Here is a 22,297-nt window from a genome sequence, read left to right as displayed (position 1 = left end):
TAAAAACTTTCTGCCTTTCATTGTGGCATGTCTCTAAGTAAATAAACACATATAAATACATGGATAAGAGAGAAGACAGTGGTTTAACAGAGGCATTTTCTGCCAGAAGAACTGAATGAACATCAAGTCATGAGTGATCCAGGCACTGGTGTTCCAGCTTCATCTGTGCTGTTTACCAGCCACTTAGTTCCTCTCTGGTGCTTTGCTTTGTCCACAGGGACAACCATATTGCAAATAAACACTGCTGAGTCCTCTGCTCCTCCTTCTTGCCCGTCTGCACTTTACACATGGGAGAAGAGAAAAGCGTCAGCTCCAGATGACACAGTGAGTAAACAAATCTACTTTAAAGCAAAATTGTGCTGAGCAGGAGCTGTCTGTTCCTAAAAGCTTTGAAAACTGGCATTGTGTTCTTGCTGGGAAGGCAGTAAAGCACAAATGTTTCTGTCCCTTGCAATAACTTTCCCCTTGTGCACACAGGCATGGCTTTTGGTCACAGGCCATGTGTATGAAAGCCCATGGACCAATGTACCTTTTCGCTCTGGATGAAACCTCATTGCTGGCCAGCAGTCCAGTGCAATGCTTTGCAGCTCAGGCAGCTCATTAAGTCTAGTCCCATTAAATCTGTAAGGGCAATGCAACAACTATAAGCTGCTCTGGTCTGTCTTGTGCTATCATCAGGCCCAGCAACAAGAAACTGAGATGTATATGACTGCTCCCCCTGCACGAAGCCTCTGTAGCTGGATGCAGTTGTAGATTGGGGTTAGAAACAAAGGAAGAAATGTGCTGCTCAAACAGGAGCCCAGTGAAGGGTGTTGGGTCTGCTCCGTTGTCCCAGGGAATGCAGGATGCTTGCAAACTCAGCATAGGCATCTCCTAAAGAGTGGGAGATAGGTAGGCAAGCCCACCTCAGAAAGCCCTGTCTGAGCCCATGCCAACCCTAGAAAGCCTTTGACAGAGGTGGGGGAGCACAGACCAAGCCGAGGGCTTGGAGCTCCACCCAACCCCATTGTCTGGTTTCCAGATCTGGTCCCTTTGACTGAAGGAGGGCCAAACAGACGTCGAGTCGGGTTTCCAGACCAGCAGCCAATTTATTCCAGGGGATGATTCTTTGTCCTGGGTCTGCCTCATCTAATGGCATGAGGACTCCAGGCAGGGGAAGGTGGCAATGCTAGCCAGCACCGGTGGCTTCTGAAAATCCCATCGATCCCTTTCCCCTTTTGATCTTCCACTGGGCAGGGCAAACAGGTTCGATTTGCAGATTGCGTCTGTCTCCCCCACATTGCTCGAGCCCAAATAATAACAGTTACAGGAAACCGTGTTTGCAGCCAGATTCTGGTGTCTGTGGACTGATATCCTGCCACGGCGCAGCGGGAAAGCTAGATGGATTACCACCATTCCCCTCTGGCACTGGGGACTCAAAAACCTGTGCTCAGAAGCCAAGAGCGTGTCTCAAACGCTCGGAGAGCGGCTCTTCTCCAAGGTGCCAATGCGACGAGCTGCTACGGCAGCTCTCCTGCGAGCATTGCCCTGGGAGGAGGTTGGGTTCAGCGTGAACCGCTTTCCTTGCAGACCTTTTGCGTGTGTGTGCGTGCATCTTTCCGTGCACCTTCTCCCCTTGCGCTCCCAAAGTTCCTGCGCAGGCGCCTAACGTGTCCTCTGCTCCTTTGAGGGTGCAGCTTTGGGCGCTGTATTTGAAGCTCCCTGCGGGGGTTTAAGCAAAACAGCTGCTTTTTGCTCAGACCCTGCCGGCCTGGCTGTTTCTCAGTGATGCTTTCATAAACGATTGCCTTTCTGCTGCGGCTCTGTCCAGCCTCACACCGGCTGTTTTCTCCCTCAGGCTTGCAGCAACCTGCTGAAAGACCCCGGGAGCTGTGCTGCGGGGAAACAAACAAACAAACAAACAGGAGAATATGATAACATAAAACCTTCTGTGCAGCTTTAACCTCCTGCAGAGGTGCGGGTGGCGGCTGCTCCGGGCAGCGCTGTAAATTATCACCCCATGTTCGCCCGTTGCCGGAAGAAGGAGCGGCCCGGCTCCCAGTGCTGAGCGGACAAAAAACCTCAGGAGTCCCCGGGGGCGGGGGGTGAATTCCCCGCTCTGCCTCCCCGGCCGGGAGACTCGGGCCGGGCCGCCCACCCGCGGAGGTGCCGCCGCGGGGCGGGTCTGAAGGAGGAAAAGGCTCCGGCAGCGCCGCAGCCGCTCCGCTGCCGCCGGGGGAAAAACCACCTTAACGCGGAGGCAGGAAGCGGCCGGGCCGGCAGGCACCAATCAGGCCGGCCCGGGGCGGGAGGGACGGAGGGCGGTGGCAGCGGCCGCGGCCGGGGGTGCGGAGGCCCAGGCGGCCCGGCGGTGCGAGGGGCCGATGGCGGAGGGCGGCCCCCCCGGCGCTGGGGACGCGCCCGCCGCCTCCAGCGGGCAGGCAGGTAACGTGGCGGGGGGAACGGCCGGTCCCGCCGCCGGCCCTGGAGCACCTTTCGGGCTCGCCTTGTGCCGGGAGGGGTCGGGACAGCCCCCGCCACCCCCGGGCAGGGCTCAGCCCGGCTCCCCCGCTCTGTCTCCAGCGCAGGTCGTAACCTGAAGGAGTGGCTGCGGGAGCAGTTTTGCGACCACCCCCTCGAGCACTGCGAGGACACCCGGCTGCACGACGCGGCCTACGTGGGGGACCTGCCCACCCTCAAGAGCTTGCTGCAAGAGGAGAGCTTCCAAAGGTGAGGGGGGCCCTGACACCCCGCCCTGCCCGCACCTCGGCCTCGGAGACCCTCACGGGGGACGAGGGCGCGAGGTCTCGCTTAGAAGATTTTGGCTGGGGACTCCCTGGGGCTGCTGAGCCCACACCTATCCAGCCTAGTGGTCAGTAGGTCAGAGAGGTTCTCCTGCCCCTCTGCTCTGTCCTGGTGAGATGGCATGTGGAGTATTGTGTCCAGTTCTGGGCCCCTCAGTTCCAGGAGGACAGGGAACTGCTGGAGAGAGTCCAATGCAGAGTAACAAAGATGCTGAAGGGAGTGGAGCATCTCCTGTGTGAGGAAAGGCTGAGGGAGCTGGGGCTCTTGAGCTTGGAGGAGACTGAGGGGTGACCTCATTGATGTTTATAAATATGTAAAGGGTGGGTGTCACGAGGATGGAGCCAGGCTCTTCTCGGTGACAACCAACAGTAAGACAAGGGGTAATGGGTTCAAACTGGAACACAAAAGGTTCCACTTAAATATAAGAAACTTCTTCCCAGTGAGGGTGCCAGAGGCTGGAACAGGCTGCCCAGGGAGGTTGTGGAGTCTCCTTCCCTGCAGACATTCCAACCCGCCTGGACACCTTCCTGTGTAACCTCACCTAGGTGTTCCTGCTCCGGCGGGGGGGTTGGACTGGATGAGCTTTTGAGGTCCCTTCCAATCCCTGACATTCTGTGATTCTGTGTGATCTCCGCTTAGCCTGCTCCTTTTGGAATTTTTCAGCTCGCCCCTGAGATCATCCCCCCGTGGGCTCCCAGGAGACAAATGTCAAGCCAGTTGGCGAGCGTGCGGCGGGCACGCACGGGCTCTGTCCAGATCGGGGTGGAAATGTAATACCATGAAGATAGGAGCCTACGTATAATGGGAAGAACATATAAAAGGGATTACAATTGAACATAAACCTGAAACATGCCATGTTATAAAATCTGCCCAGTGCTAAGTCTGTGACCACGGGGATAGTTAATTAGTTTTCGTGCACCGTGGAGAAAACTGCTTGGAGTGCAGAATGTCTCCCAGCCTCAAAAAGAAGTGGCCTTTCAGCAAAAATGAGAATGAACCAGCCCCTCTTTCTGCCACCTGGGCAGCTGGGGCTCTTCGGTCCCTCGGTCCCCCTTATTTTTGTCCCATGCTGTGTGGTAACCCTGTGGCAGCAGGGCCAGGCATCCTTTCTTGCAGGAAAACGTAAAGTTTGGCAGGAGGAGGAGGGCTGGACCTGCAGCCCCATCGCACAGGTGGTGGAGTGAACAGAGAAGCAACTTTTTTGAATTTGGGGGTAGGGATAGGGATCCCCAAACCACCAAAGTTAAAGGGAGCATTTTGTCATAAGGCTTGACAGCTCAGGGCTTGGTACAGGGTTTATACTATTCTTCTTAAAATGTGGTTGAAGAAAAAAATTGTGACATTGCTGTCCTATCAAACTCTATAAATGCACTGTATAAAAACTGCTTTGTCCTGTACCAGTTATGTGGGCCTGGGTGGAGCGAGCTAGGAGAGCAAATCCACTGCTGCTCTGGCTAAAGAGCACATTCGCCAGCCTATATTGCCCTTAAAGAAATCCCTTATTTTCTGCATGTTCCTGCTAAAATGGTACCTGCAGCAACTTGCAGAGAGATTGGAAGTGAGGTCTGTATGTTTATGAGATTTATAGGGCTAACCTGAGATCTGGATGAGCATGGCGACTAATACAGGTTATTTCAGAGGGGATCTAAGCAGCTGCCAGTCAGAGGCATCTCTTCTGTAAATTGGCAAAGGCTCTTATGCCAATACAGCCATCCAACAAGGATGCTAATGGCCTACTGATGCTGTTCAGTGCAGGATGGTGGCACTTCCCAAGCTTGCTCCGTGCAGGCAGGGCTGAGTTTCCCTGGATTTGTGTTTATGTCATCCCATGGTGCCTGGCTGAGTGTGGATTTTGCCAGAAGCGTGATACAGATGTACGCTTGCATTTCCATACATTGCTCCCCTCCTCCCGTGTCCTTTTGCTGTTTCCTTGCTGCTTTGACAACCTTCTGCCACTTTTGAAGCAGCTTGAATTAAGCAATGGTGATCCCCAGCTTGGCCACTTCTGATTTGGGTCATCTCCCTTTAAAAAAGGGAGTAGGGAGTATTTTTTTTTTTAATTGGTAATTTCGACCGAGTTTTGAGGCAAGGTTTGTCCTTCACTGTGCATATGTGCAGCTCCTGACACAGCAGAGCTGCCATAAAGCCCATCTTCCTGGCACTACTCCAGTACAGGCTGTAGTGTCTGTAGACAATTGAATTAAACAGTATTCCCTGAAAATAAAACAAACAGTTTCAGAACAAATATGAGGCCTTGGTACTTATTTTAAAAATGTTCTTTAAGCTTCAATGGTTGTTTGCTGCTACCCTTATCTACAGTCATGCTGAATAAAACTATAGCTAAATGGAAAGTTAAACGTATTCATGAGGTGTTAATGTCTACATCTTATTATTTGCAGTCTGTCAGAGAAAGCAAAAGTAACTACAAATAGCGCTGTGCCAGAAACTGGTTTCTTGACCAACAGTGTTGCTTCAGCATGCAATGAACTGGTTCATTCTGAAGTGGTCACACTTATTGATGACAAGAGGCTTTGTATTTGAATATGGCATGTCTTTTGGTCCATGTGAAAACAAGTTTGAACGTTAAATGTTTTCTGACACTTCGGGGTTACTGTTGCTCTTCCCATTTTCTTTAGGTCAACATATTAGGTCAACACATAGTTTCTAGCTACCTACATGCAGCACCTAGTCAGGTTATAGCCAGGAGCTTTTCAGGACTGCTATAAAGCACCAAAAACGGGGAGGAAGAGCTTCAAGGGAGCTGTTAGTGCTCTCCCAGCATCCTTCTCTGCAGCTGGGGTAGGTGGGGTGGTGCAAGGATGCAGGAGGCACTGTCTGACCCAACGCTTTCCCCCCGCACGATGCCAGCCGGATCAACGAGAAGTCGGTGTGGTGCTGCGGCTGGCTGCCCTGCACGCCGCTGCGCATTGCTGCCACCGCCGGCCACGGGCCCTGCGTCGACTTCCTCCTCCGCAAAGGGGCCGAGATCGACTTGGTGGACGTGAAAGGGCAGACCGCCCTCTACGTAGCCGTGGTCAATGGGCACCTTGAGTGTGCCAAGATCCTCCTGGAAGCTGGGGCGGACCCCAACGGCAGCCGGCACCACCGCAGCACCCCTGTGTACCATGCGGCGCGCGTGGGCCGGGCAGACATCCTCCGGGAGCTGATCAGGTGAGAGCTCGGGTCCTGGTGGGGAGAGGAGTTGCTCTACTGCCCTCTCTTATTCCTTTGGGATCTTCTCCCTCGTGGGGCTTGGAGCATCCGTTCCCTCCTTGCATGCCTAGTATGTCCATGGGCCTGGCAATGCTGGTGAAGAGATGGGCAGAAGAGAGGGTGGAGAGGTGCCCAAAGGGACATCTTTGTCTTCCCCATCTCCTGGCCCTGGTGGCAGGTCCATGCCCTGCTCTGTGACTCCCATGCCTGTTCTCCTAAGAAAAAGCCCAAGCGAGGCGTCTCCATTTCTGAGTTCGCCATCCACTATTCAATCAGACCCAAATTTTGCAAAATATCTTCCTTCCCCTCTGCCTTTACTACCAGCTCCATGCCCCTGATTGAATTTACAAGCGAGGTGGATCTCCCAGTGAACTAAAAATTCTTTGGAGACACATCTCTCCTTTGCGTAGCTCAGCTGCTCTGGCCATTTTTAGCCCTTGGGAGGAGAGGTACTTGTTGCCGGCACTGGCCATTCCTGGCTGCCTGGTGTTTGGCCATCACTAGGACACCTTCTGTGCATCTGATTCTGTCTCTGCTTGCAAGATACCCGATGCACAGCTCAGTCGAAGGGCGTCTCTGGGGCAGGGAGTGACGGCCACCACTATGAGGTGATGAACACTCACCTTAGCTGGGCGGTGGGTGGCTGGAGACGTCCTGGCCCCCAAAAAGTTTCCTCTGCAGCACCAGCAGTGAGTGGGCTCAAGGTCTAGCAGTAGACTCTGCAGAATTGAGCTTCTTCCTCTGTGGCGTGCTGTGACACTTAATTTCTTCTGAACTGGAAGCTTTTTGTGTAGAGGAACATGCCGAACAACAATATGGGCTATGGATGCCAAATAATAAGGGATCATAAGGGCAAAATACAGGTTGTAGAAAGAAATAGTAAAAAAGAAGAAGGTACGTTTGGATTAAGACAGAAACACTCTCCAAGGAATCCCTTCAGTGATCGCAAATGCTAGAGTGTAACAACCAAGAGGATTTGAATAGAAAAATTTTAGAATACTTGGGGTTTTTTTCCTTTCCTTTTTGCTTGTGGGGAAGTTAATTTTCATGCAAGTGCAGCTCTAAGGAAGCCAACGAGTAGAAAGGAGGGGAGACAGTCCCCTCTCCATGCTGCTTTTTCTGCAGACTGAGAGAAGGATGTTCCCCTCGCCACGTGCTTGTTGGTACAGGGTTCAGCTCACACGCTGCGTTCCTGAGAATCTCCCCTGACATATCCGCTAAGGCAGGGTGAAATGTAGCAAATGGTATTTCAGCAGCACATGGAGAGCTGAGGCATTGATTTATGTGTCTACTCCTCGGGATACCTTGCCAGCAATATTAAAAGCAAGGTTTTGGAAAACTTTCAGGATTAAAAATTAACTGGAGTTTGTCCAGTATTTTTTTATTAGACAACGTCTCTCCCAAGGCTGCTAAGCTAATACCAAATTGTCAGATTGCCCACAATTTCAAGTATCTTGGAGTACAGATTTCACAGATCTGTTTGGAGTTGCTTACTTTAAAATGCAGTCTTATGTTACAAAGCTCACTCAGAGGTTTTAAAAATGTTGATCTAAAGGATTTGGCAGGAGGAATAAAATGAGGAAGATACTTTTACTGAGATATAAGGAAATATTTCAGCATATTCAGCTCAAGAGAGCTTCAGTGTCCTGAAAAGAAAGCCCAGCCCAGCTCAGGCTTACTACAGGTGTCTAAACATCCCTTTTTTTTTTTTTTTATCATAAAGTAGCACAATCAGGATTCCTGAATCCTACCAGAATTGCTGAACCAGCTAACCAAGCAATACATGAAACTGTATCCATTAATAGTAAATACATACATAGCTATGGAATGGTGATCCATTTTATGAGGCGGCTGGTGGAAATATTTATGGTTATGTTGCCCGGGTATAGGTTACTTTCCTAACAGTTTGTGATGTGATCATGCTGTGATGGAGTTGGACCATTGCATTGTACTTGCAGTGTAACTGAGCATATTAAGGTTGAGAGGGTCCTTTTGCCACACTAAATGGTGAAAAGGAGATCTGACAAATCATCCTGGTGCCTCAGGCGCATGCCTAACTGTGAAAAAAGCAGGATTTTGTATCTTGCTTTGAGCTGGGGCTTTCCACCGAGGCTTTTGATGACAATAATGGAAAAGAGACTGAAATGAAGGGGTATACCTGCTGTCTGGTGAGGACCGTGGCTATAGGAGGCAGTGGCCCTACAACAGCCCTACAGAAATCTCACAGCAGCACAGATTACTCGATCCAAATGCTCGTGTAGTCTGATATTAAGAGATTTATTTATCTACAGGGAACATGTGCCTGTGGAGAACAGACACCTTTACTTATTTAGGCCTCTGTGCTCTAACAGAAATGAAGTGATGCAGATTGAGCAAAGTGCTGGGGAAGTCCCCAAAAGATGGGCATGTCCCCTTAGTGTGCAGTGATCCCCGGGCCAGCTGCCTGGCCTGGGAAGCGAAGCTTGGTCCTGTGGCTGGTGCAAGGACCAGCTCACACTTGGCAACGTCATTACTGCCTTGTTCTGTCTTTTCTCTGCATTTCTCCACCCCACCAGACTCCTGAGATCTCAGCCGAGATGTTCATGCTTGGGAAAGCTTGTGCATTGGGGTAAAAATACCCTGCGTGCCATTTGCAGCTCTTAAATAAGCTTCCTTGGCCCTTGTTCTGCATGTGCTTAATTCAAATGAGACTATTCCTGTCCTCAGAACTGACGTATTTGGTTAAGTATTTGGTGGATAGGGACCAGCCCCTCCTGGGTTCAGCAAGAGCTGTGCTTGCCTTGAGGCAGGATTTATCCTCAGGTGGTTTCCTTATTTGTTTTATTAACTGCAGAAAGGAATATGCTGCTGTCTAGGAAGACAGAGAAAACTAGTCCTCTGAATGCTCAGTTTGCAATTTTGGTAGGTGTACTGATGGGGAAAGGAACCGTTTATTCCTCTGTGGGGAGAAGGGGCAGGGCTTTGTTTGCTCTGCAATGCTGCACTTAAAACCAGCTACTCCTTAGGGGGTTGTGTTGTCTTCCTCCTTCTTCCCCCCTCAAGCTGCACGCGAAGTAGATGGAGTTATAGTGTCTCCACTGCTTAGGTGTTGCCCAGCCTGGGGGAAATAAGTGCTTATTTCTGCTGTCCCTTCTTTCCTCAGCATTGCCATTTTTCAAATTCCATACTTTTTCCAGAGGGCAACACTTGGCCTTTTTGCTCCCAATAAGCCGTCTTCTGCTTGTTCACAACTTAGTGCCATCTGTACTTCCCAAAAAGAAGTATGCTGCGGGCGCTGCTCCTGTTTGATGCCGATGTCCATGGAGCAGGGCTTTAGCTGGCTGTGTGCCTTCTCTGTGCCGCAGCAAGCCCGAGCCCTTGCTCTGGCCACAGGGCTTATGGAACAGCTGGGACACCGTGGCACCACGCAGCGAAGGTGTGAGGTAGGGGCTTCTCCGTGGGGTAGGGTGAGGCAGGGGCCAGTTGCAAAAGGCTCGAGAGGTTTGCTGCTGCAGCTCATGGAGGCCTCCTGTTCGTCGCCCTCGGAGTGCTGGCCAGTGAGCTGTAATTTCTCATGTGGTATCTAGCATAATATATAACCTGTGAGCAGAGCTGCGCAGGAGGGATGGGGAGAGCAGGTCTGGCGCAATTACTTCGGGTTTTTCCAGTTTCCTGCGTGCTCAGAGTTGGCGGGTACATCCCTTCCGCTGAGCTGAATAGTAGAGAAGAGGTCGCTTTTTGACTCCCTGATGGGATTTCTGATGGGATTTCACCACTCCAGCTCCTTCAGGAGCAGGATTTTGTCATATATGTTTCACTGCTGAGTGCAGATTTCTGTTTCCATTTCCCTGCTGTTTGTGACAGTCAGATCGATTGCCGCTATTGCATTTTGGCCTGTTTTATCCTGATGGGGAAGTTATTTCACAGCATCTCTTCAACTGAGCCATTTGGAAACATCCCTGCTCCCCAGCCAGCTCTTTAGCATCCATCATTACGTGGTGCTGGCTCAAGGCTGAGCCGTCCCTTGTGCCAAGGCCGTGCTTGGCACATCCTTCGGGAGGGTAAGGAAAGATGTTCCTCAGCTGCTCTCCCCAAGCCTGGGCTGTTGTGGGCAGAGAAACAGCTTTGCTACTTGAAGATCAGATCACACCGGTTATGGTATCCCCTCTCAGAAGCCCTGCCAGGCCCCTCTTAGGGTAGGTACAGGCAGTTTTTGGGAGGTGGGCCCCAGAGGTACCAAAGACAGTCAGAGTGCTCACCCTCCGCGTGTCCTTCAGCCCTTGCCATTTTGTCACCCTGGGGTGCAGTCGTGATGCTGTTGCCCTTGTTTCCAAACCTCTGCTCTTCTTTCTCCCCCACCCAGGTACGGTGCAGACGTGGATGTGAATCACCACGTCGCTTCCCGGGTCCCCAGCCTCTCCGTGCGGCCCCTCACCACGCTGGTGGTCTGCCCGCTGTACATCAGCGCCGCCTACCACAACCTCCAGTGCTTCCAACTGCTGCTCCAGGCAGGAGCCAACCCGGATTTTAACTGCTGTGGGCCCATCAACATCCAAGGCTTCTCCCGGGGCTCCCCGGTGTGCGTGATGGACGCTGTCCTGCGGCACGGCTGTGAAGCGGCATTTGTCCACCTCTTGATTGACTTTGGAGCCAATCTGAACCTGGTGAAAGTGGAGGCCTTGGGAGTTGAATCCACAGGAAGGGTCAAAGTCAACCCTGAGGCTCTGCAGGTGTTCAAAGAAGCAAGGGGTAAGTGGCTTTGAGCTACAGCTGGTTTTATCTACCTCTAGATTCAGGAGAACGCTTTGGAGAGTTTCTTTGGTTAGTTAGGAGACGCTAAGATGGTAGGGTGGGTGTTACCATCCTCTTTTGGGTCTGTTTGTTCAAGTGCCTTTAGCCAAAAAGATCCTGTAAGCAGTTTATACCTAACTTAAAAGTGAAAAACGATCCTAACACACAGAACAGATAACTGGGATTTAACAAGCTGTTAAGCTAAGCGTTAATGACTTCACCACCCTGATACACCTCCCCAGGAACCGTTGCTGGCCAGGCAGGCATCAGGCAGGAGAGGACTGAGGGGCTGGCTTCTGCGGCTCCCTGGCACCGATCCTCAGGGCTGCCGCCTCCAGCTCTTTCAACACCCATCACTCAACGGCTTCCCCATGAGCCTCCAGCTACACTCCCTGTTTTTCTCCTGTTGTGTTTTGTACGTTCATGTGGCGCTTTCCCTCTTGAGTCCTTCAGCTACCAATGATGCCTATCAGCAGCCTGACCTCTGTAACTTTAGATTTTTTAATCTTTCTCCCAGCTCTTTTCCCTTGCCCAGCGGTGTCCTCAGCAGCCTGGGGCAAGGTTAGTGCTGTCAGGGCTGGATTTTGGGTCTGCGAACCACAAGGAGGTGATGACATATCCAGTGAGACCCAGTTCTCCCAAGCCGTGCAGATGTGCCCTCGCTGTTCTTGAGTGACCCTGTGCTCTGCGGGGGCTGCCCAGGGAGGGACCCGAGAGGTAGTTGTATCTGGACAGGCTACTTGGGAAGTAAAGCCACAAGTAGTGGTAGCAAGTGGCAGGAGGGAGCTTAGATGGTGGTGGAAAAAGGTGGGGAAAAAGCTGGCTTTTTAAAATTTAACATCCTCTGGGAAGCAAATGAGTTACAAAAGAAGTAAACCAGAACCTCAACATGCCTAAATTTACCTGCTGTTTCTTTCTTTTTTACAATAAAAGCAACATCAATACAGTGCACACCCTTGTTCCAGCAAGGGCAGCACCTCGTAAAACCGCCAAGCTCAGCTGGTGAGGGCCAGGGCTTTGCACGAGGGTTGGAAGTGGGGTTTTCCCTCTCGAACTCCAGAGAAATCTGAAAGGGATTCAGGATGTGGGATACAACCCCCAGCCCCCACCCCAAAATCATTCAACTTTGCACACGTCCAGTTTTTAGACCCGCCTGCACTTTAGATGAGAAGAGGCACACATAAGCCGAAGCAGGTGGCTTCCATTAAGCCTAGGTTTAGGAGGCAAATGGGACTCCTCAGGTAGAGCGTGCAGGATAATAGAATGGTGCCTTGGAGGTCCAGTTCCTGAGTCAACGTGGGCACCACCATCCTCTTGTCCCTGTCCTGGAAGAGCTCTCCATGAACTCAGAAGAAGCCCTCAAAAGAAAGCTGGGCTAAGACCTGAGCTGGCTGTCAATGCTGTTGATTCCCAGGAGGTGGTTTAGAGCAAAAATAAAGTCCACATAGTTTTACAATGATCAGATTAGTGTAAAGCCTCCCCTAGTGTAGGTTCAGCCTTCATCTCTTGAACCCTGCCATGCAGGGACTGACTCTGTGGTCACAACCCCGTGCAGTCCCCAGCTTGCCCATCCAAACCGCCCATGTGGTGGCTGCCGTTGCTCCAAATCTTTGGCCGAAAGGTTTGGGCTCCTCACAGGGAGGATTTGTGCATGCTCAGCTCTCCTGCGCTGCCTTCGTGTGGCTGCGCAGGACATGGCCTCAGCGTTTGGAAGAGGTAAATGTCTCCTCAGCCATCAGCCAGAGCTCAGCACAATTTACACGCTGTTGTCCCTCTCTCTTCCTCTCTCTGTCCCTCAATAGTTTTTCTCTGTTTTCTCCATTGCAGGCCGCACCCGGAGCCTCTTGTCTCTCTGCCGCATAGCTGTACGAAGAATACTTGGCAAATCTCGTCTGGATCTGATCCATATCCTTCCAATCCCAGACCCCATTAAACAATTTTTACTTCATGAACACAGTTAGAGGGCAACTGGCTGCTTTCTGGGACAGTTTGGAGTGTGCTGATGAAGCCAGGTGCAAATCCTAACGCATCCCCCACAGTGAAATATTGTATTGCTCATGGAGTGCACATAATTCCCTGCCCCTGTGGTTTTTCCTCTGCAAATTTAGGGTGCAGTGATTTTGTGTGTCTATTCTTAAGCTACCGGTTATCTAACTGGTGATCTTTTTTTGCAGCTGGTTGTGCGATAAGGCCAATAGGCGTGTGGCTGTTACATGAGCAGATACAATATATCCTATAGCTGTCAGCGTGTGTCCATTTGTTATGACTCTACCTCTGTTATTGCTCTGTGTTACACACACCTTGGGTCTCAGCGGCACTTCTGCGTGGGGAAAGTGTCCGTACTTAAGCCTTTCCTCTTTCTATAGCATACAAGGGAGTCTCTCCTCGCCTTGGTAAGGGTTTTACAACAGCACTGTTCTCTTTCTGCCGTCAGTACCTGGCCTTTCTTTTCTCTGTGGGGTTTGTGGTTGCTGCTATAAAAGCGGGTGTATTTTCTGCTGTCCTGTTCTGGTGTGAAATGCATCAAGTTTCCTGTCCAGTGCTGTGCATTACTTGGAAAATTGTATCCATGTCTCTACGTGCTGCAAGGTAGCTGCTGACTTGGCTTTCTTCGTGTAGAGGCCCCATCACACAGAGGGGAGAGTAGCAGAATGTGTAATCCTGTCCTGTCTGAGTCGTTTCTGCAGAGCACTGGATCTGCTGGGGCAGCTTGGCTCTCCGTCCAGCACTGATGGACAAGGCAGGGGCTGGCTGGTCCTCCCTCCGACTGCCTGGGACCGGGTCAAGTCTTGTAACCACTGTCATAGCATGGATGAAGAAATGTGGAGACAAACGGAAAAAAGGTCGTTTCGCCTCTGGAGGCTGATAGCTACACAGCCCGTTGTGGAGATGTCACCTGTGGTTCAACTGCTACTGCAGCGGTGGTGGGACAAGGACTGTGATACTCAGATGCAGCCAGCACGTGAACCTGAAAGATTTCTGGGGTACTTTTTGGAAAAGCAGTTGCCAAAATAATCTTCTGTTCACTATAAAATGGGTTTGATAGTTTGGGAGTGACCAGGAGCGACAGTGTTGGGGGGGTTGCTAAATTGAACTGTTGCGTTGCTGTGCTGGATGGTGGTTGATGCAATGCGTGTGAATCTATCTGTGATTATGAAGAAAAGGACACCAAAATGACTGCCTGCTTGCAATATTGCAGTGATTATGATGTTGTTGAAGGTCCAGTAAAGCAGCTGACAGTGCACAGCACATAGAAATAGAAGTTCGTAGCCACCTTTTACTCCATAACCCACTTAACAGGTCTTTTTGTTTGCCTGCTGCTTCTACCAGCCTTGTGAGAGAGGGAGAAGAAAGGATTTTTGTCTTTTCTTGAAGAGTTAGGAGGTTATGTGCTTCTAAATGCAGTGTTGCATCCAGCAGACTGGGATCCTTTGATTTCCAGTGCCTCTAGGTTGGTGTTTGCCCTTGTGTCACAATCTCACAGAAAAGTGTGATTCTGCAGTGAGTCGACAGCCTTTTGTGGGGATCTCAAGGTCAGCCGGCTCCTTAAAGGTGGAGATGTAGTCATTGTATAGGAAACATTGTCAAAATAACAGCTTCAGAAGGACAGAGATGATGGTCTCTCAGGGTCTTGGGTAAAAACACAGGTGATAATTGGTACCTGCTTTTACTTTATTGATCCAAGTTATTTCTAGTCCCTGTGTTATAAGTTGATTTTTTGGACAATTTTTCTTTGCCAGTTGTTCTTTCCCTGTCCATGCCATTGGAAAGGGTATTATTTCAGATGTGATCCTAAAGATGCTGGGAATTTATTTATTGTATGGTATTTGTGCCTAGGAAGCTGCTGTTGAGAGCTGAGTTAGACACGGAATGGCAAGGACATTAAGATCCTTTCCTGGTCACTCTTCTCCTTGTCCCCCAGCAGTAACGGAAGAGTGGGCTTGTTTAAGCTACCTCATGTTTTGGATGCCTTTGACTGGCAGCTGTGGTTATCCTGCCTCTTGAGGAGCAGATCCTCAAGGCTGCCCCATAGATTTGCCCCATAGGTTTTGACACTAATTACAAAATGCTCTTTTTCCAGAGGTATCAATGAATGCAAAACCACAGGTCAATTTCTGGTCCACCCACTATGGGATGTGTTTAGGATGGAGTTTGGTAAGCAACAGTGGGCTTTCTTGTGTGTTTTATTATCTGCTGAAGTACACGTGCCTTTCCAAGGAGCTTTCACAGAAGGAGAAAAGGCAGGCAAAATGCAGTCCCTGATTGTTTCCTGGTATTTCAATTCCATGGCCAGGCCTGGAAGGTCCAGCTGCCCCCTGACATTGCTCTGCTCCCAGATTTTAAGCCGAAGTGGCAAAATTTGCACTGCTGAGCATGACGCTGTTGAGAACAGGCTAAAGCATGGTGGTTGCACACAGTGCTCAGATACCAAAGCAGAGGATACTTTCAAAACCCTCATCAGGCGAGATACAATGACAAGGGCATGTAGCTGTAGGCATGTAGGCTTTCAAGGTGAGAAGGCAGCAGTATTGTGCTTTTTCCCTTTCGGGCTTGCAGATGGTTTAGGTTTTCACCACGTTGGAGGCCAGGGCAGCCCATGAGCATGTTGCCTGAGAGTCATGTGCTTGCTTTATAGAAGTGTTAACATGCCTGAAAGATGCAAACAGGTTGTAAAGCCTCTTGTCACCTTGCTGGTGGAACCATAATGTTTTGCAGGAGCTGAACACGCTTTCCAGCTCCAGTGTATAGCGGCAGAAGATGAGGGAGGTTGCCTTGAGAAAGTGCCATGGCAACAGCTTCTTTGGGTTGAATTTTTTTCCCCCTTGATTTTTACTTTTTCAAACAGTTTTGCAACCCAGTCACATATTAGTGCCTTTTGGGAGAAGATAGTAGGGTGGATATACAAGGTGTATGCTGCACTGGGGAGAACTCACTCCACCTGGAATGAGCTACGGTGAAATGCCACGGTGTGAATGATGGAGAGTGGCCCAAAGAAATTTGGAGAATTCAGTTGTTAGGGGTGTGGTTAACTCAGTGTGTGATGTAACTCGAGAATCTAGTTAAAGCTAAGCCTCTGCAGATGACCTGTTAACAATTTTCGTTACAGCTGCCTTCAGGATTTGATCTCCTGACCGTTGTGCCCTTTCCTGACATGGTCTTACTTATGAACATAACTTCCATGTGAGGGAAACTGAGACGAGCACCTTCTTCCTGTGCTCTGAGTCAGTACCTGGTGCTGATATGGTTCCTTTGTAGGTCCCACTGGTCAGCTCAAGCCAGGCTGGGGGCGAGGACTTTGGCCTCTGTGTGTATGGGTAGTTCTTTACACCTCAAGCTTGAAGGACTGCATGGGTCTTTAAATCCAACTGATGCAAAGTCCAAAGGATTCCCCTGGCCATGGATATCTCCAGCCTCCAATTCACAGGCCAAAGGATGCTTCTCCTAACCCAACAGCAAACAAACTTGAAGTTCAATAATCGCTTGGACATTTGCAGAATCAAAGCTTTGAAGTGCAGGAGATGTTTTGCCAGGACCATTTAACTGAAGGTCTGTGCCTCCAGCAAAGCTTTGCCTAAGTGAAGTGGTTTAATACATAGACTTAGAAGATCTGGAATTTTAACTGTAGAGAGAGAATGAATCTCAAAATAGATTCATGATATTGGCATCCTGTCCTGTTGGGGCAAAACCTGTATCCTCTGGCTGTCCCTGCCCTCTTAAACCCAAGGAACAACAGTCTTCCGATATGAAATCTGAGTAATATGTGCATATGATGTATCTTCACACATATGAACAACATTGATTTTTGCCTTAACTCAGACTTCACGATTTCCTCCTATGTAGCAGAGCATTTTCTTTTGTAAAAGTATTCTTTTCTGTGTTTTCCATGGGGCAAGCTCAGATGAGATGAGTAACAAATGAGTATCTGAAGTCATGGGTGGGAAACTAAACATTTCTGCAGTGTACATCCACTATATTGAAGAATGTTATATGTGTGCACAATATATAAAGTGTGTGTTGTGTGGCCTTGCTGTAAGCTTGGGTGAGATGGGATAACAAGATTTGGAAAATGGTTAAAACACCAGAATAGATCAGGAATTAGCAAAGCAGATCCAAAGCAAGTCTTTTTCATGTGGGCTTTCTACTTATCTTTGTTGCTATAGGGGATTTCCAGAGCACAAAATGCTGGTACCCAAATATAATTTCCTGCTCTTTGAGAGTTTTGCAAAAGGCAGAGGAAAAGCATCTGTTGGTCTGAAGTGTGGTGTTTGTTGTTTTTTGTGTGGTTTTTTGTTTTTGTTTTGGGGTTTTTTTTCCCATCCCCAAAATCAAGCAAAGCACTTTTTACACCAAAGCCAGCCTTTGAGGTACAGAACCTCTTTTTAGCCCTTCCCGTTCCAGTGAAGAAAGCAGCGTGAGAACCTGCTGGGGACAGAGTAGAGGCGACAGAGCCCCGCTTCAGTGAGAGCTCATCAGTGCTCTGTCGATTTTTGCCTGGCATTAGATGATCGCGTGCGGCAGCAGGATCAGATCTGAGAGCAGACAGGAGGTCTCTGCGGTGTGCCTGGATCCACGCGTGGCCGAATAAAGATGTTCCAGTGCAAGAGCACGGCTGTCTCTGCCTAATTCTTTACTTCGCCATGGGAAGTGGGGAGTCCTGCTCTGTGCAGTGAAGAGCAGGGACTGGATTTGCAAAAGCCCCAAGTCCTGCTGGGCTGGGAGGCTGCAGCTGAGTCCTCCGCGTGTTCTGTAGCCACTGGAGGGGGCCGGAGAACCGCGCTGCCTGCGAGGGGTGACAGGCAAACAGGCGGGGACCGGCCAGCGCCATCGCCAGCTCCTGCCTGGCCACCCTTGGACGATTTTCAGGAGGGTTATGGCAGCCGAATCAAAATGTAAATCATTGCGAACGTGCAAAGGAGCCCCCAAAATCCTCTTTGGTGAGCTCGCACATCCTCTCAGCGCGGCTGGCCTGCCCTTTCCTCGGGGTGCTGTGGCATCTTGTGCCCATGCAAGGTGGCTGCTGTCACCCACTGCCGCTCAGAGTGCAGCTCGTGGTGTTCCACCTGGTCCTTCAAAATGCGCTGAAGAAAGCTCTGCAGATCTCTCATTTCCTCACATCTCTCATTTCTGCTCGTGCTTTCTTGGTACCCAGCTCTGGAAATGTCGCTCCCCCAGTTTGTCCTGGCATGAAAGTTCTCTGAAGTCGGTATAATTCCTCAAAATGTTTTGATTCTTATAACTTAGCTGCTTCTGCTGTTTTCATTTGAGAACTCCCCACCAGCTTAAGCTGCAAGCATTTCTGATGGTAGGTCTGTTCTTCCTAGGGGTTAGCAGATATGCAGGCTCTGTCTCCAACGCCCGGACAATTTGCGTTCTTTGCTTCAGGTGGTAGAAAATGCATTTCAGGTACCTGAGGGTTTAGTCCCTGCAGTTATCTCCAGCGAAGGGCGCAGACCCTTTTTTAGGGTTCCTGCTATTTTCACTTGGGAGATATCTGTCCGAGCTGGCGCCAGCATTTCCTCTAAAGGCAAAAAGAGAGCTTTTCCTAAATTGGAAGAAAATGATTAAATGATACGGAATTATGGTGATTAAAACCAAAGCAAAACAAGCCCTAATTTGAAATTCTCCAGCCTTGATATTCCTCCAAGCTCCCTTCTGCCTCCCAGCGCATCACCCCCCAGGCCGGTACCCAAAACCCTCCTGGACAACAGATTTACCATCAACAGGGAGAGATCTGTGTGTCTGAGCTGCAAGCTTTGGGACATTAAATGGGGAATTGTCTAAAGGGCAGCTAGACTCCGGCTGTGATTTTGCATGCTATTAACCTCTCCTCTCTTGGTTATCTCTCTGGACCAGACAGGCTGGGGTTTCTGGTCACCTCTCACTGAATTTTGTGTGTGGTTGGGGAGACGAGCTCATGGGTGAGTCTGGCCTTGGTTTATATAACAGCATTGCAACATTTTCCTTATTGCTCACACTCATCAATCAGGTCTTAATATTCAATGCAGAGTTCCCTTTCCTGCAGCAACAAGGAAGAGATTTTGCCTTGCGCTGAGTGATGCTCAAATATTTGCTCCGGGCTATAAGAACCAACCAAGGCTGCAGTAAATCTCAGGCAACCTCGAAGTGTCTCCTGTAGCACGTGTTACTTCCACTCCCCCAGCCGCTGCCGGGGAAGCCTCTAGTTGTTTAACTTTTCCTTTTTGTTCGCTATCAGCTCCTTCAGGCTTGTTTTCCCCCCCAAATAAGTTCTCTGTCCCCTGCAAGTTGCAGCCTGCGGTGTGTGCCTGAGCGACAGGGCAGCGCAGGCAGGTGCCCGGCTCCTGTGGCCCCTCGGCCCATCATCATTGCACTGCGGAGCTCATTAACCCGTCTCCAGGTACATTAATTTCCCGCTGCTTTCACCACTTTTTTCCCCCAAAGCATACATACAAGTCTGATTTGTACTGTTCTGATTTGCACTTTTTTGTTTTGTTGTTGTCTTTTGTGTGTGTGTGTGTATACGCTTTAGAGACAAATGAAATCTGCTTTTGTTTACTGGAAAGTACGCTTTATTTTCCCATCGTCGAGCATCTGGTGTTTGTAAAATGCACAACAAGTCTTTCCAATGGAAAATCAGCCAGTCTGAGTGTGCCTGACCAGGAGTTCACGTGTGCCACGATCCTTATCCTAAAAAGGTACTAAAACATCCAAACCCAGAAAGTGCCAGCCAAACACACTGCACATGGGTAAAAAGCTACAGATAAAGTGCTGGAAATTCACATTTCCTATCAAACGTGTGTTTAGAGAAGGCTGTGGGTTACTGCAAGGCTCAAATAATAAAGCCTTTGCCTAAAAGCTTTGTGCAAGAAGGGAGCAGTGGCAGGTGGCACATTCCTGCGAGTCCCAGGGACAAGCATCTCCAAGTATTTTCATGAGATGCTTCTGTCACTAGGAAGTCAAGAGAGAAAAATAAAGCCGAGATGGGTAAGGTGGGGTAGGACAGATGTTGTCGTTGCTTCATGGCTTCAGCCCCTCCCCAGAAGGTAGCAGGATGATGTACGATCCGTACACAGTCCACTCCCCATGGCACAGCCTCTCTGTAAGCTTTCCAAACATACCGGGGTGAGGTGATGCTTGCAGACACGGCATTTTCTCTGATGGTGTCTTTCCACCGTGATCTGAAAGCTGCCAAGGGAATTTTGAAAGCTGGTTTCCAGCCATGGTTCGCTTGGCCAACTCTGCACTTGCCTTTAATTTTAATAATTTGGCGACATCCATTTATTTAATATTTTGCAAAGCGGGGTCTGCGTTTGCTCAGAGAAAATGAGAGTTGAAGGATGGTAAAATGCCTTCATAAATTGGAAGTTAAATTAAGAAATGGCTTTAAAAAGCACTGAGCGCTGCTAGCTCTGTGTGGGGGTGTCACTTACAGCATTGCAAGGTGTGGTACCAGTTGGAGGCTCGGAAGATGAAGGAGGCACAGGGATTGTTTTGTGGGTGTTTCTGGACTTCCCGGTTTTGTTTGCGGTTGGAACGTAATAATAGATTCAGCCCTTGTTTCGTTTCAACAAGTCTTAATTTTGGAAACTGAGCATTTCCCATCAGTATGAAAGCAGCTTCTGAAAGTTTTCTCTTATATTTGATCATATCAGTGTTATTCCATGACACTAACGGTAGTGGGAAGTCTTGTGATGCAATAGATGCGATATTTAATTTTTTAACTTTTCTTTTCAAATTATTAATGACAGCTGCAGCTGTCTCTTGATTTGGACATACATCAAATTAATTTGTTAAAATTATTTTTTTTTTTCTTAATGAGAGCTGTTTGGCTTTGTTCCCCATTGTCCTAGGATGAGGTTAAAGATTGGGTGCTGTAGTAGATACCAGGCATGTTTTCAGGGGTTGCTTGGACGCCACTGAAATTGCCGGGCAGTGCTTGGCAGGATGAAGCTGCTGGACCAGGAGGAACCCGGCTCTGTCTGGAGATGTCTCTGAGCCTTGTGGCTGTGTAACAGGGATCTTCCTCGCATCTCAATGCTACCATAGCACTCAGACATGCACCTCCAGATACTTCTTGTTGAGCTGGAAAGGAATTCTGCTGTATAAAAAATGTGTTGTAAGACTTTCTGTTGTTTCAAGGTGTTTGAGGCCTCACCTTCATCAAAGCAACCAATAAAGCCCCCTATAAATACTACCTAGGAAAGCAGAAGTTTCCAATTACCCTTGCTCCACTCCTAATATCAGTTCCTATAATTACCAACCCCCATTAGTACAAATTTTCTTAAAGCCAAAGCACCAAAGCAGAGGTTCTTCTTTGCCTCAGTTGGTGACTGACACCAGTCTGAAGGTGGGTTCTCTTGAACTTGGTGGACTTGGTCCTGTTAAGTTTATAGTTGGACTCGATGATCTTAAAGGTCTTTTCCAAACTAAAAGAGTCTGTGATGCTGCCTGTGCCGTCACACGTACCAACTGCTCTTTCCCTGCCTGCTGCAGCATCTCCATGGCCTTCATGACATGATACTGCAGTGTCCTCTCCAAATCTCCCGTCATTCAGACGAGAACTGTAGCCTAAAAGCCATCTATGAAATCTGAAAGCTGAGAATTACTTTGAAGTTGGTAGCCTGAGACAGTGTCTGGTCCCTCTTGCTGGGAGTTTTTCTCGCTGGGTGTTCAGTGAACTTTGGGTTTAGTCCATAAACTTTCGGTTTAGTGATAACCCTAAATATTTCATGCGTCGTAGACTATGAATGATGCAAAGAGGTCAGCAAGACCCATTGTGCCAATGCAAACAATGCTAGGAAGTTTTACTATTCCCATTGCTGGTGCATGAACCTTGATCCTCTTCAGCCTGTGTCTGTACGTTGAGAGAGGCCCAAAGACATGAGGTGCAGGTAAATATAAATCTCATAATGTTATGCTATCCAAACACAAAAAATCGGACAGTTAAAGGTTATTTGTGCATTCAGACTGCTGTAACACTGAAAGGAGCTCTGTGCTGGTGTGAACCGCTGCAGGTTTGTCTTTACTTCCCAGCAGAGAGCGTTTAGAATGCCACGGAAACATGGTGCGTATGCATCATTCCACTTTGAACCAGCACAGAGTTCGCTGGGCAGCCTTGGCTGGATGTACTTTCACATGGGATCCTCTTCGGGTTCCAGTGGGAATATGGACAACACCACCCTGCTGTTTGGAAGCAGTGACTTAATTGGTGATGCATTCATTTCCAAGGTCAGTGAAAATGGTAAATGTGCTGGCAAATGGGACATCAATGAGTGTACACCGTGAATTTGCCTCTTCTTATGTTCCTTTTCTCTGGTATGAAAAATGATTCACCCGGCTTTGAAGTACCCAGTCTTGTTAGCATGGGTCAGATGTTTAAACATAACTAAGGATATTATATGGGCTAATTAAATCAAGGCATCTGGCGTGCATATCATTCCGCAGATCGGTTTCCATGGAAAACAGTTTATATGCCATGAGTGTCATCAGAAGATTAGATTACAAATCAGATGGATCTTGTACTCTTGTAGAGACCACCTCTTTTTAAAAT

General features: G+C 49.1%; 1 protein-coding gene across 1 annotated transcript; it reads left to right on the top strand.

Moving 5' to 3' along the window:
• The first annotated feature begins 2,286 nt into the window (after positions 1-2,286).
• Positions 2,287-17,371, top strand: ASB1 (ankyrin repeat and SOCS box containing 1). Its single transcript, XM_065637836.1, has 5 exons — positions 2,287-2,424; positions 2,568-2,709; positions 5,653-5,955; positions 10,340-10,725; positions 12,595-17,371. The coding sequence occupies exons 1-5, from the start codon at positions 2,364-2,366 to the stop codon at positions 12,726-12,728; spliced, it is 1,026 nt and encodes a 341-aa protein (XP_065493908.1). The 5' UTR covers positions 2,287-2,363; the 3' UTR covers positions 12,729-17,371.
• The last annotated feature ends 4,926 nt before the right edge of the window (positions 17,372-22,297 follow it).

This window comes from Caloenas nicobarica, chromosome 6 (assembly GCF_036013445.1).
Source record: "Caloenas nicobarica isolate bCalNic1 chromosome 6, bCalNic1.hap1, whole genome shotgun sequence".
Lineage (NCBI taxonomy): Eukaryota > Metazoa > Chordata > Aves > Columbiformes > Columbidae > Caloenas > Caloenas nicobarica.
This window is presented reverse-complemented; position numbering and strand designations above follow the sequence as displayed.